General features: G+C 35.5%; 3 protein-coding genes across 5 annotated transcripts; 2 read left to right on the top strand and 1 right to left on the bottom strand.

The window, feature by feature from the left end:
- Nucleotides 1–66: 66 nt before the first annotated feature.
- On the top strand, nt 67–3,838 carry plcxd1.2 (phospholipase C, X domain containing 1, tandem duplicate 2). Its single transcript, XM_039689116.2, has 6 exons — nt 67–450; nt 1,143–1,279; nt 1,471–1,599; nt 1,699–1,854; nt 2,718–2,904; nt 2,992–3,838. The coding sequence occupies exons 1-6, from the start codon at nt 351–353 to the stop codon at nt 3,222–3,224; spliced, it is 942 nt and encodes a 313-aa protein (XP_039545050.2). The 5' UTR covers nt 67–350; the 3' UTR covers nt 3,225–3,838.
- Nucleotides 3,839–3,904: 66 nt separating this feature from the next.
- gtpbp6 (GTP binding protein 6) lies at nt 3,905–7,819 on the bottom strand. Of its 3 annotated transcripts, none has more exons than XM_039689108.2 (11): nt 7,758–7,819; nt 7,194–7,472; nt 6,975–7,112; nt 6,819–6,889; nt 6,513–6,643; nt 5,813–5,883; nt 5,567–5,725; nt 5,277–5,485; nt 4,672–4,820; nt 4,257–4,409; nt 3,905–4,176 (listed from the first exon to the last, which is right to left on the bottom strand). In XM_039689108.2, exons 1-11 carry the CDS (start codon nt 7,762–7,764, stop codon nt 4,050–4,052), a joined length of 1,494 nt encoding a protein of 497 aa, XP_039545042.1. In that variant the 5' UTR covers nt 7,765–7,819; the 3' UTR covers nt 3,905–4,049. The 3 variants fall into 3 exon arrangements, with proteins under 3 accessions (XP_039545042.1, XP_039545044.1, XP_039545041.1); XM_039689110.2 differs by having other exon boundaries at nt 7,194–7,385; nt 7,539–7,806; XM_039689107.2 differs by having other exon boundaries at nt 7,194–7,806.
- A 225-nt stretch (nt 7,820–8,044) lies between these two features.
- nit2 (nitrilase family, member 2) lies at nt 8,045–11,719 on the top strand. Its single transcript, XM_039689118.2, has 10 exons — nt 8,045–8,138; nt 8,554–8,672; nt 8,898–9,018; nt 9,105–9,193; nt 9,791–9,884; nt 10,671–10,745; nt 10,838–10,916; nt 11,005–11,103; nt 11,197–11,252; nt 11,345–11,719. The coding sequence occupies exons 1-10, from the start codon at nt 8,111–8,113 to the stop codon at nt 11,437–11,439; spliced, it is 855 nt and encodes a 284-aa protein (XP_039545052.2). The 5' UTR covers nt 8,045–8,110; the 3' UTR covers nt 11,440–11,719.
- Nucleotides 11,720–12,131: the final 412 nt, after the last annotated feature.

Below are 12,131 nucleotides of genomic sequence, written 5' to 3'. Positions count from 1 at the left end.
GTGTTTTGGGCGGTTTTAACTCTCGTGAACGAAAAAGGCGTTCTGCAATCAGCTGTGAAGCGCGAGAGACTGAGGCACCAGGGAACAAGGAAATACAGAGCCAGCACTTGAGTCTTTCATGTCAATCATAACACGTCCAAATGACTTTTTATTTTCGAAGAAAAATGAGTTGACTAACTGATGTAGTTATACATTTAAAAAGAGTTGGGCTTTGATCCTCGTAATCGATGCAGTGTTATCTGTTGTTTCGCACAAACACGGACGGTTTCAGCTGATCAACTCTTTGTTTTAAAACGCAGCCAGAGGCATTTGTGAAGAGCTAGGCTACTGGAATAAACTCCGGTAAACTGATGGATCAAATTAAAAAGGCTGAAATGAAACACGAGGAATGGATGTCATGTTTGCCAGAGAAACTGTGGGATGTCCCTTTAACAAATCTCTCAATACCAGGTGAGTAGCCCTCTGAAAGACAAGATACAAAAACAAAAAAACAACATTTATAGCGATGTTAACCGGTTGTTATTATGTTAACTATGTAATTATGTAACTGTTAATTATTATAAATGTTATTATTTAAACATGCCATTTTTAATATTTTACAATTTCTTTAAAGTCACCATTTTATCAAAATCCACAATATTTTTTATGGGATAGCTTTACTTCACTATTAATAAATACTACCGGATTTATTATAGGCTAATGATTTATCCGTAAACATAATTATTTAAGTTAATCTGCCCTTATAATCTTTAACCAAAACAACTTTTCCGCCTCTTGCTTGCTACACGGCTCTTCTCTGATGACGTGATTAGTGGCATAAAGTGGGACCACCTGTCAATCACTTGGGATTACATCAATAGCAAATGAGGTGGACAAAATCAAGTCAATTCTTACATTTTATTTATCCTACCATTATTATATAAATTACTGCATAATATATTGTTCATTACTTTCCAAATTATCATTTTGAAAATCAAAAACAAATCAAATACAGTTTATATTACATTTCTTTATCTTTTCTAAATAATCTTGAGTAGATACAGTAATAAAACAGATACAAAATAGTCTCTTTTTCTTGTCCACAAAATTCACATGGATATTAAAATTTGGAGTTTAATTCTTTCCAAAACATTTGTTTTCAGGTAGCCACGATGCAATGAGCTACTGTTTGGATATCACTTCTCCTCTGCTCCGGTCAGAGTCAGACACTTTCCGGTTGCTGGATGGAGTTTTCTGCTGTTTCACCCGACCAGCTATTTACAGATGGGCCACTACTCAGGCAGGCATATTCCTCAAATATTGTATTATTTTGAAGTTGACCTATTTAAAAAGCCTAATATTTCATAGCAGAGATACAACACAAGTGTGTCTCCCATTGCGCTCAATGTCAATATTTGTGGTAAAAATTCAGGAATTTTTACATTAAATGTATTTGTAACATTATATCAAAGCCCCTTATTTTGCAAGCAGGTGCAAGACATTGTGGAGCAACTTACAGCAGGCATTCGATATTTTGACCTTCGAATTGCCCATAAACAGTATGATTCTTCCAAAGAGCTTTACTTCACTCATGTCATTTACACACATGCAACCGTCATTGTAAGTATGCACATGTTGAGATGAATTAGCAAATAAGTATGCCATTTTATTCTTTATTTTGTGTATTTTTTTGCTTTATAAAAATGTTTTGTTTTACAGAAAACTCTACAGACAGTTGCTTCATGGCTTGAATCTCATCGTAAAGAAATCGTCATTCTGGCTTGTAGAAATTTCGAAGGGCTGAATCATAAACGGCATGAGGAATTCATCTATTCTCTGAAGAAAATCTTTGGTCCTAAGCTGTGCCCTCACAATGTAAGAAACCATTTGGAATTTCAAACACAACAACATTTTTACTTAATATAATACAGGTCAAAAGATTAAAATAATTACGATTTAATGTGTTTTAAAGAAGTCTGGTAGGTTTACCAAGGCTGCAGCAAAAACACAGTAAAACCAGTAATACTGTGAAATAATAATACTACAATTTAAAAGGAACTGTGTTCTATTTTAATCTCTTTTAAAATGTCAATTATTTCTGTCATACAAAGCTGAATATTCAGGATTTTTATGAAAACCATAATACACTAGCATTCAAAAATTTGAGGTAAATGGGGACACTTTCAATTGATCAAAAGTGACCGTAAAGATATTTATCATATTACATAAGATCTGTGTCAAATAAATGGTGTTCTTTTGAACTTTTTATTCATTAAATAATCCTGGGGGGAAAAAGCATCACGGTTTCAACAAATAAATTAAATGACAAAACTAATTTCAACATTAATACCAATAACTGATAATAAATTAGCACCAATAAAATGAACACCAAATCCGCATATTAGAATGATTTATGAAGGATCATGTGACACTGAAGACTGGACAAGAATAAATTACATTTTAAAATATATTAACATAAAAAATCAAGATATTTTATCGTACAATTGTATGTTCAATATTATTGTCAACATTACTGTTTTTACTGTAAATAAATGCAGCCTTGGTCGGCAATCTTTCCAAAAAAATTTTTTTGTATGTGTGTGAAAGTGTGTGTTTTCACTACTCCCTACTCCTAATATGTGTGCTAACTTGGATTGGTTAAATGTAGAGGATGAATTCCGAGTATGGGTTACCAAACTTGGCCTTCTCAATTCACTGTCCCTTTCATATTTTTAAAGGAGTTCCCACTGACCTTGCGGAGCCTGTGGACATCAGGCTATCAAGTAGTTCTATCATATGAGGACAACCAGTCAGTAGAACGCCATGTGGAGTTGTGGAAGGCTATCCCGTACCTTTGGGCCAATAAGCCTGATGCAGAAGAGCTGATTCAGTTTCTTGATCAGCAGAAACAGAATGGTCGACCAGGTGAGAGAAGCTTTAAAAAAAAAGATGGTTCCACGTACTTCTAGTCTTAAATATCTGGTCTCTGATAAAAATATTTCTATATCGCAGAGGGGTTTTTCGTAGCAGGCCTGAATTTGACGACAGATCGATACTTCATCGCCTCGCACCCTCGGACATCTCTCCGAACTCTGACCCTGGACAATTGGAACTGTGTGAGGATATGGCTAGAAGATCAGAAACCAGGAGCTGAACGCACAAGTCTAAACATAATAGCAGGCGACTTCATTGGACCCGTCCCATTTTGCTCTCTTGTTATTGCACTCAACAAGAAACTGCTGTAATCAAGGAGCTGTTGAAGCACAATGTGTTTTTGTCGTTCACAAACCCAGGTTGAGCCCTATTTTGAGCCTTGCTAGTGGTATAAAAACTAGCGATTTCTTTTTAATTAGTAAATGCCCTATATACTAGCGTTATAAGCTAAAGAGTTTTTAGAGATAAAACTCTTTACATTCAATTATCATGAAAACAAATCTCAGAGAACGGTTGATTAGGTACCAATGTTTTATTAGACCAAAGGTTCATTTTGCGCCAGAGTTCTCCTTTAACGACTATTGTTTGTCAGTCAGACTGTACAAACATGATCCTCGCTGTAAGTCATGATTTAAGTTCGGCGCTCCAAATAGTTTCTGATTTGACAGTTGTTTTAGGAGGTCACTGCCAGAGGTCAAATTTGATCGTCGGTGAACATGTCAAACTAGCGAATAAAGACTTCAGATTTTGGGCTAGGATCCGAGGAATGGCAAATGATCATGGCAAAATCATGACCAAAATCGCACAGTGTGAACACCTGGCTTAAAAGTATGCAGGTTAATGCCTAAAGGTTAGTGCAATATTTAATCCTCTATGTGTTTACATATGCTTTTTACTGTATCATGTTTAATAAAAAAAAAAACAATGTTGATAGACAAAATACATGTATTTTATAACAATATTGTTTATATTAACACAAAGCAACTTTGCTTCCGTCAGATTTTATTGTTGTAAAATATAGGTTTTGAGATATTTTAAATACACTGTTTATAGAGCAAATAAATATTTACACATCATTATTGTGTGAATTATTTTGGACGATGTCGTTCTGGCTGTGAAACAGGGGCCAGCTGTAACTAGGTGACTTGAAACCGCTTCCTGTATCGGCCATATGCAGCTTGGCTAATGATGACTTTGACATTGGCAGTGCAGTCATCTCCAACATCATCTACCGCCTGAACCGTCGCCTCCTTATACAGCCAACTGTAAAGGGCAAAGGGCAACACATGAGCGAGTCTGTGGATAAAATAATTTAATAAAATATTCATTTTTACTTAACTCACGCTAATTGTGGGGTGTTGAGCTGCACCTTGAGGGTCATTGTTTGTTTTCCGGTATACTTAACAACAGCTTCTTCAATCTTTTCTTTTAAGACCTCCAGTCCATGCTGTTTAAGAGCTGATATGGGGATAACCTCAGGATCACTGGCCTCGTATCTGTAAAATGTATATAAAACATATTTATTGAATAATAATAATAAAATATCTCGCTCATGCATAATGTCATTGCCTGTGAGTTAGGTAAAATTTTAGGTAATTTAATTAAAGTATATTACAAACTAACTATCCATTTAGACTCTAAATAATTTAATTAACTTGTATGAAAATGGCATTATATATATATATCCCTTTTAAAATAAAGTGTAACCAAATTAATTATTTGACTATTCCTAACCAAATGACTGACTTTGTCTCTCACCCTTCAATGAGGTCAATCTTATTGTGCACCTCTATTATGGAGTTGAGTAGTCTTTCTGGAATCTGAAGATTCTTTAGGACATTCAGAACATTAACCTTTTGATTCACAGTTTCTGGATGACTGATGTCTCTCACATGAATTATGAGGTCCTGCAAAAGGAGAGGGTGGTTAAACTTCTGTAACACTTTATTAAAGCCTTTATATACAATATTATGTGTTATAGAAGTATTTTAATGCATTAATTATGTGTTGTAATGCATCGAATAGTCTTATAAATAATTGTAACCACAGTTATAATACTTATCTATTCATTGAACCTTTGGAAACAATAATGCATTAAAACACATGACAAACACAACCAATTTCAGATGTAACAAGTAATGTGCACATAGTATAATGATGCATTTTAACATTGGTAACAATTATTTATGAAAAGGTATAAATGCATTCACTGATCTATATAAATGTATCTAGATTAGTGAATGCATTATAAGATACATTATGAATACCTTTAAAATACATTATACATCAAGCCCTTAAGTAAAGTGTTACCAAACTTTCTATGACATCGCTAAAAATAAAAAGCTTGTGTTCTGGGTACATACAGAATGTGTCACATCCTCCAGTGTGGCAGAGAAAGAGTCAATGAGCTGGTGAGGGAGCTGGGACAAAAAGCCAATGGTGTCTACAAACAGTACAGTCATGTGACTTGGCAGCTGTCCGGCATGTACTGTAACATCCAGGGTGGCAAAGAGCTGGTCTTTAGGCTGAAGACCAGCATCTCCAGTCAGTGCTTTAATCAGAGTTGTTTTACCTTCAGAAACAAAGACTATGAATGTGTGTTTCTTACAATCTCATATAACAGATTAACAAATTAATATTATCCAAACCTCACCACAGTTGGTGTAGCCCATGACAGAGATGGTAGGAAAGTCTTTGTGTTTGCGCTGAGAGCGCAGCAGGTGCCTCTTCTTCCTAAGTCGCTCCAGGGCTGATCGGATCTTCATCTCTCGCTCCTTCAACAATCTCTGTTGCATTTCATACAAGGTTTCACCTGCAGACAACAGTCTGCATGCATTTAGTTCCAGTTAAATACATTAACCTGAGATTAAAAATGCTCCTGGATTAAGTGTTTCCTTACCTGAGCCCATAATGTACCTTGAGCCGCCACCTTGCTGGTCTAAGTTTGCCATTTCATTTTTCAGGCGTGATCTTTTTGTGTTCAAACAGAAAAAAATATGTTAAAAGCGTGTTTGGTGTTACTTTTTAGTGTAATCTGAAAGTAATTACACCAGACTGGACAAAATGAAACTCCCTCATTGGATTTCATTGTGTCACAAGGTATCAAGGATGCATTAAATTGTTTAAAAATCACAATAAAGACGTATAATGTTACAAAAGATTTATATTTCAAATAAATGCTGTTCTTTAGAATATTCTACTCAAAGAATTCTGAAAAAATCTATCACAATTTCCACAAAAAATTGTAAGCAGCACATACTGATATTAAGAAATGTTTCTTGAGCAAAAAATCAGCATATTATAAATCTGAAGGATCATGTGACACTGAAGACTGGAGTAATGACTGCTAAAAATACTGCTTTGCCATTACAGGAATAAATACAATTCTAAAATGTATTTAAAAAACAGTCAATTGTAATAATAAATTGTTTTTACCGTATTTTGATCAAATAAATGCAGCCTTTGTGAGCATAAGAATGTCAATTCAAAATTTGAAAAGTACCAACTTTTGAATGAATTTTTTTGCTAGGAAAGGATTATTGATTTAATCAGGAACAAATATTGATAAGAAAAAGAGTGAACTAACAAACACAATTTACCTTAACAAGGGAATCTCTGCTAAAGAGATCTGCAGTTTGGCCTCTTTTGTACTAGCGTTACATCGGAAAATATGCAGAACAAGTGAGTATCTATCAAGCACTTTTACTCCCCAGGCTTCCTGTAATTCTTTCTGAAACACAAGCATAACACATTGCAACTGACATTTCAATCACAACAGTATTCAAAGTAGAACTTATTCTGATAATATTACAGCCACAGAGAATCTAGTGCTGTTTTATAGTAATTTAAAGAAGCTTTTGAAGTGTGGATGTATGCAATAACACTATCATACTCTGAATACTCACTTCCGAGGAAGGTAAAAGACGCTCCACGTTTACAAAGACGGCTGTGACCTCAGGAGTAGCTCTGATCTTTTCTTAGCAATGTATCAGAGCATATTAGAAAAGATGTCAAGTTGTATTTAAAATATATTATTTATTCAAAACCAGTAAGCTATATACCTGTCAGCATCTGGAAGTTTCCTTTGCCGAAAATTCTTTTATTTTCTGGTGTCTTGGTGGAAAGGATGATCTTGTCCACAACGCTCCACTTGTGTAAAGTGTTCACCAGCCCAACAGCCTCTTCCATCTGAAGTGCCGCTGTTAAAGGGAACAACTCTGTATTCTGAAATATGTCACATTAATACACTGAAATCAGATCAAATAGTACACTTTTTTTACCTGTGGTCAGATACTGCTTTCTTCTGCCCCATTTCACATCAGGATGAACAATAAAGATCCTGTGGTCTTCTTTCCCAATATCTGTGGGGATCTGCTGCTGGAACAGCTCCTCTATTTCAGCTTCATCAATTTCATCTTCCTCTTCCTCTGGATTGTTTTCTGTGCTGTTATTCTTGCTCTTGAACATGTAAGCTGTCAATGACAAAGTCCTTGTTGGCAGAACTGGAACTGCAACCCCAGTCTTTAAACGTTGTCTTGTGCATGGTAAGATGGAAGCAACTAATTTTGAAGAACATTGACAAAATATGATTGGTTTACATTTAGCAAAGTTCGTGTACCACCTACCCAAGACATGTTTGCATAGAAACACATGTTTGGTCAGGACACTGATCTTGTTAAGATTCATCTGCTCAGGTTTAAGTTACAATACAATTAAACTTGCATATAAACATGCAAGCGCTGGCGAAATCAGCAAGAAAGGCATTTATTCTACTGTACAACTAACTCTGCGAATCATATCAGTTTCACCCATAGACTGTAAAGAAGAAAAAAAAAAGGTTTCACCACGCATGTTTTGGTACGTCTTCCTCTCTTGTGTGTTCAACACCGGTGTACGTTCAACTGCGCCTCCGATAGGATAGAGTAGGTATAAAATAAACTCATTCTTTCTTTATTTATTTTTCAAATACTCAATTATTTCAACTTCCTGATTTTTAATAAATTATAAATAAACTTCGAAGAAATGTAAGTGTTTATGCTTTGTTGAATAGTAAAAAAACACGAAGAAAAATATGACTTTTGACTGTAAAAAATAGACTGAGGACTTTTATTTTGAATGTATTTTAGTGGGCGTAAAGTAAACCTGCAATGCATGACTGTCAATGTACTGTCTGTTCTGAGCTGAGCAATAGCCTGTTATGTCTGGTATCTTTAAGGCAATGTCAAGTGAGTAGATATATATATTTTTATATTATTCACATATATTGCTATGTCTTCGAATTATTTCGTGTATTTTATTTGCTGATTGTTGCATCCCTTCTTTCACTTTGACTTTGCATTGAGAATTTCATACTGGACAAATCAAATGTGCAAATGTTTGAACTTAATTTTTTTTTTTTTTTATAAATGTTTTGAGCGTTTGTAGTTCACTTATCATGCGTTGACTGTGCTTTTAGTTCGTATCACCCAAACCTACAATAAAACTAAAAAACATGTCTTTTGTTTTGACTGCATCTGTTTTGACAGTACAAAAGCGCAGAGTTCAGATGAAAGATAAAAGACAGCTGGTTTAAAAAGTTATAAGAGTGAATCATTTATCCCGGAGCAGCTAATTAACAAACTTGATCATCTGCCCCCCTAGAGTTTCGTCTGGGTGTGGTGCAGTTACATGTGTCAAAGATTAAGGCTGACAACTTGGGAAGAGCACAACAACTTGTGAAGGAGGCTGCAGGCCAAGGTGCAAAAGTTGTAGTTTTACCTGTGAGTATTACATTCTCTAACTTGTAGTCAACATTACAGTAGTCAACATTTGAAGGGGATCAAAACCTTTCCTCAAAGTTATACATGGATTTTGAACAATACACGTTGACTACTTTATATTACTCTTCACCACTGATGCATAATTAATGTGTTTGATTGCTGCATAAACATTGGTTTATAGAACAATATGATGTTTAATAATCCTTCATCCATGTTTTTTTGTAGGAGTGCTTCAACTCGCCTTATGGAACCGGGTTCTTTGCCGAGTATGCTGAGAAGATCCCAGGAGAGTCCACAAAGGTGTTGTCAGAGGCAGCCAAGGAGTGTGGGGTCTATTTAGTGGGAGGTGAGGCCCTCAGACACAAACCAGCACATTGGTGTGGTTGATGTCATTCATTTCTAGTTTCTTATATGATTGTGTGTATGTTGTAGGTTCCATTCCTGAGGAGGATAGTGGGAAGCTCTATAACACCTGCTCAGTTTTTGGACCTGATGGAAAGCTGCTTGTCAAACACAGGAAAGTGAGTGACAGTAAAAAACAATTATAATGTTTCAAATATCTCAGCTTAAAATAAATGCTGTTCTTTTGAACTTTCTATTCATCAAATAATCCTAAAAGATCTTATCACAGTTGACACAAAAAATATTAAGTAACACAATTGTTTTCAGCATTAATAATAATAATGAGATGTTTCTTAAACTCCAAATCACAATATTAGAATTTTGGAAGGGTCATGTCATGTGACACTGTGACTGAAGACTAGAGTAATGACTGCTGAAAATTCAGCTTTGCTAGCATAGAATAAATTACTGCACATTTATAAGAAAACATGTCATTTTTAAATTTTAATAATATTTCACAATTTTAGTTTTTTTACAGTATTTTTGATTGAATAAATGCAACCTCTGTGACCATAAGATACTTAAAAAACACTTAATAGATTCGTCTTAACAACCTAACATGTTTGTGTATATATAAAATATTTCAGGATGTATTAAAATTAAGCATTGTAAGTATTTAGGTTAATAATTTGGCTAAAGTGGAACATGTAAAAAAACAAAGACAAAAAAAAAAAAAAAAACATGACTGACACTATGCATACCCCCATTTCCTTCAGATTCACCTCTTTGATATTGATGTACCTGGGAAAATACGGTTTCAAGAGTCTGAAACACTAAGTCCAGGAAAGAGTTTATCCATGTTTGAAACACGTGAGTGTTATAGAAGTCTTCACCGTGTTACTTATAGATTGGTATTATATTGCTCATTGGCCAATATTAGAGATTTTCTTTTATAAATGTATCAGTATCACTATCAGTGTTGGTTTATATATCTGAAGATACTGGATTTTTGTGCATACTTATTTCTCCTATTTTTACATTTAGTTAATTTGTAAAAAAAAAAAAAAAAACTAATAATAAATTAATAACAGTGTTATATGTAATATTTAGCAAGTTTTAATCTGAATATCCATTTTCAGTTTTGTATTATAATTTTCGAGATGGTCCTCACTGCAGAACACGTAATCCAGATCCAACTCCTCCCACCTTACATGATCCTACCCATCTCCATCCCCTGATCCCTAACCCCACTCCTAATCCTACCCATCTCCACCTCCCTGATCCCTAACCCTACCCCTAACCATACCATCTCCACCCCCTGATCCCTAACCTCACCCCTAATCCTACCCATCTCCACCCCTTAGATCTGGATCCAACTCTACCCTCTGGATCTCATGTACTGCAATAAGCTGCTACTGTAATTTTCTGATGCCTAGATTCACTTATAGCCTTTAAAACAATTGCTTCAAGTTTTGTGTGTGTTTATTTTAAAAGTATTTACAAAATATATATAATCATTTCAAAATTGGTCATTTATCAATTATTGCCTGATCAGTATTGTGCAGAGTATAAATATTGGTAAACATCTCCAATGTTACCTTTATGTATTTGCTATCCCCAGATGTATAGTCACACGGTTTATGTCTTTCTTTGCAGCATTTTGTAAAATAGGTGTGGGAATATGTTATGACATCAGGTTTGCAGAGCTTGCACAGATCTATGCCAAGAAAGGTGAGAGTTCTTAAAATGGTAAATGTGAAGATTTGAATAAAATAAAAATAAAAACTTATGCTCTTTGAATAAAAACTTCTCTGTCTATGTAGGTTGCCAGCTTTTGGTATATCCTGGTGCCTTCAATATGACCACCGGACCAGCTCACTGGGAGCTTCTGCAGAGGGGGAGGTCAGTATCCCAGACCATCTAGAGTTCCCAAACTATTTAGTTCTCCCTTACCCATTCCCCTGTAAGACGGTCTGTGTCCTTTTCACAGGGCAGTAGATAATCAGGTATATGTGGCCACTGCTTCACCAGCAAGAGATGAGACCGCCAGCTATGTGGCCTGGGGTCACAGCTCTGTGGTTAACCCTTGGTAAGTGCTTTCTATCTCTTCTAGCTACAGGTTATTATGCATACATTAGAATGGATTATCATGGTTTGGTACCTGTGCCTTCTTTCCTTGCAGGGGGGAGGTTATTACCAAAGCTGGGTCAGAGGAATCTGTTGTGTATGCTGACATAGGTGAGTTTCAGTGTTTTACATTAATTTAAATTGTGAGCCATATAGAGCCATTTGAGCATAATGCAAACATACTCTTCCTCTTCTGCTTGTAGATCTTCAGTATTTGGCTGATGTGCGTCAGCAGATCCCAATCACTACACAGCGACGGGATGATCTATACAGTGTCAACAGTGTCCAGGAGGGCTGAACACTCGTACAGACGAAGTACTGTAGTGACATTAAATCTTGATTCATGACAGATTTAGTCTGCACATGTCAGATGTTAGAGTGAAGCCTTCATCAGTGGACTGTGGGGAATCACACCACAGATGTTTTAATTGAACAGCAAGTGCCTCATAATTTGTACTCTTGCTGATGCTTTTACAATGAAAAATTATATTTGGAATAAATAAGAGGTCTTTCATTCCTTCTTTAACATGTTAATATAGTGGGTAAAACATTTTAAAGTTAATCCTGGACAGGTAAAATGGCGCATTAGAAAAATATTAAGCATGATGTTATTAAGTGTTAAGGAACTGCGCCAAGACTTGGGGTTGTAGATCCAAACGCAGCTTGAGGGTAATCTACAATCGCAATCCATATAACAACAAGGATAGGGTCAAAAATCCAGGGTAATACAGATAATAACAGTCCAAGACACAGGAAAATTCAGGGAGACATGACAAAAACATGACACTGAAAACCAGAAATAATGCTCAGAAATGCAGTGTAACACATACAAGACTTTGTAAAGAATGACAGAAAATACACGGCTTATATACACAAGCTAAATGACACACAGGCATGATAATGTGTCCAGGCAAATAATAATGGGAAATGTAGTTCCTGATGGAATGGTAAAGGACTAAGGAATGCCCTCTGGTGGTTATCATAGGCACT

Source organism: Pimephales promelas, chromosome 8 (genome assembly GCF_988280905.1).
Source record: "Pimephales promelas chromosome 8, fPimPro1.hap1.1, whole genome shotgun sequence".
In the NCBI taxonomy this organism is placed as follows: domain Eukaryota; kingdom Metazoa; phylum Chordata; class Actinopteri; order Cypriniformes; family Leuciscidae; genus Pimephales; species Pimephales promelas.
This window is presented reverse-complemented; position numbering and strand designations above follow the sequence as displayed.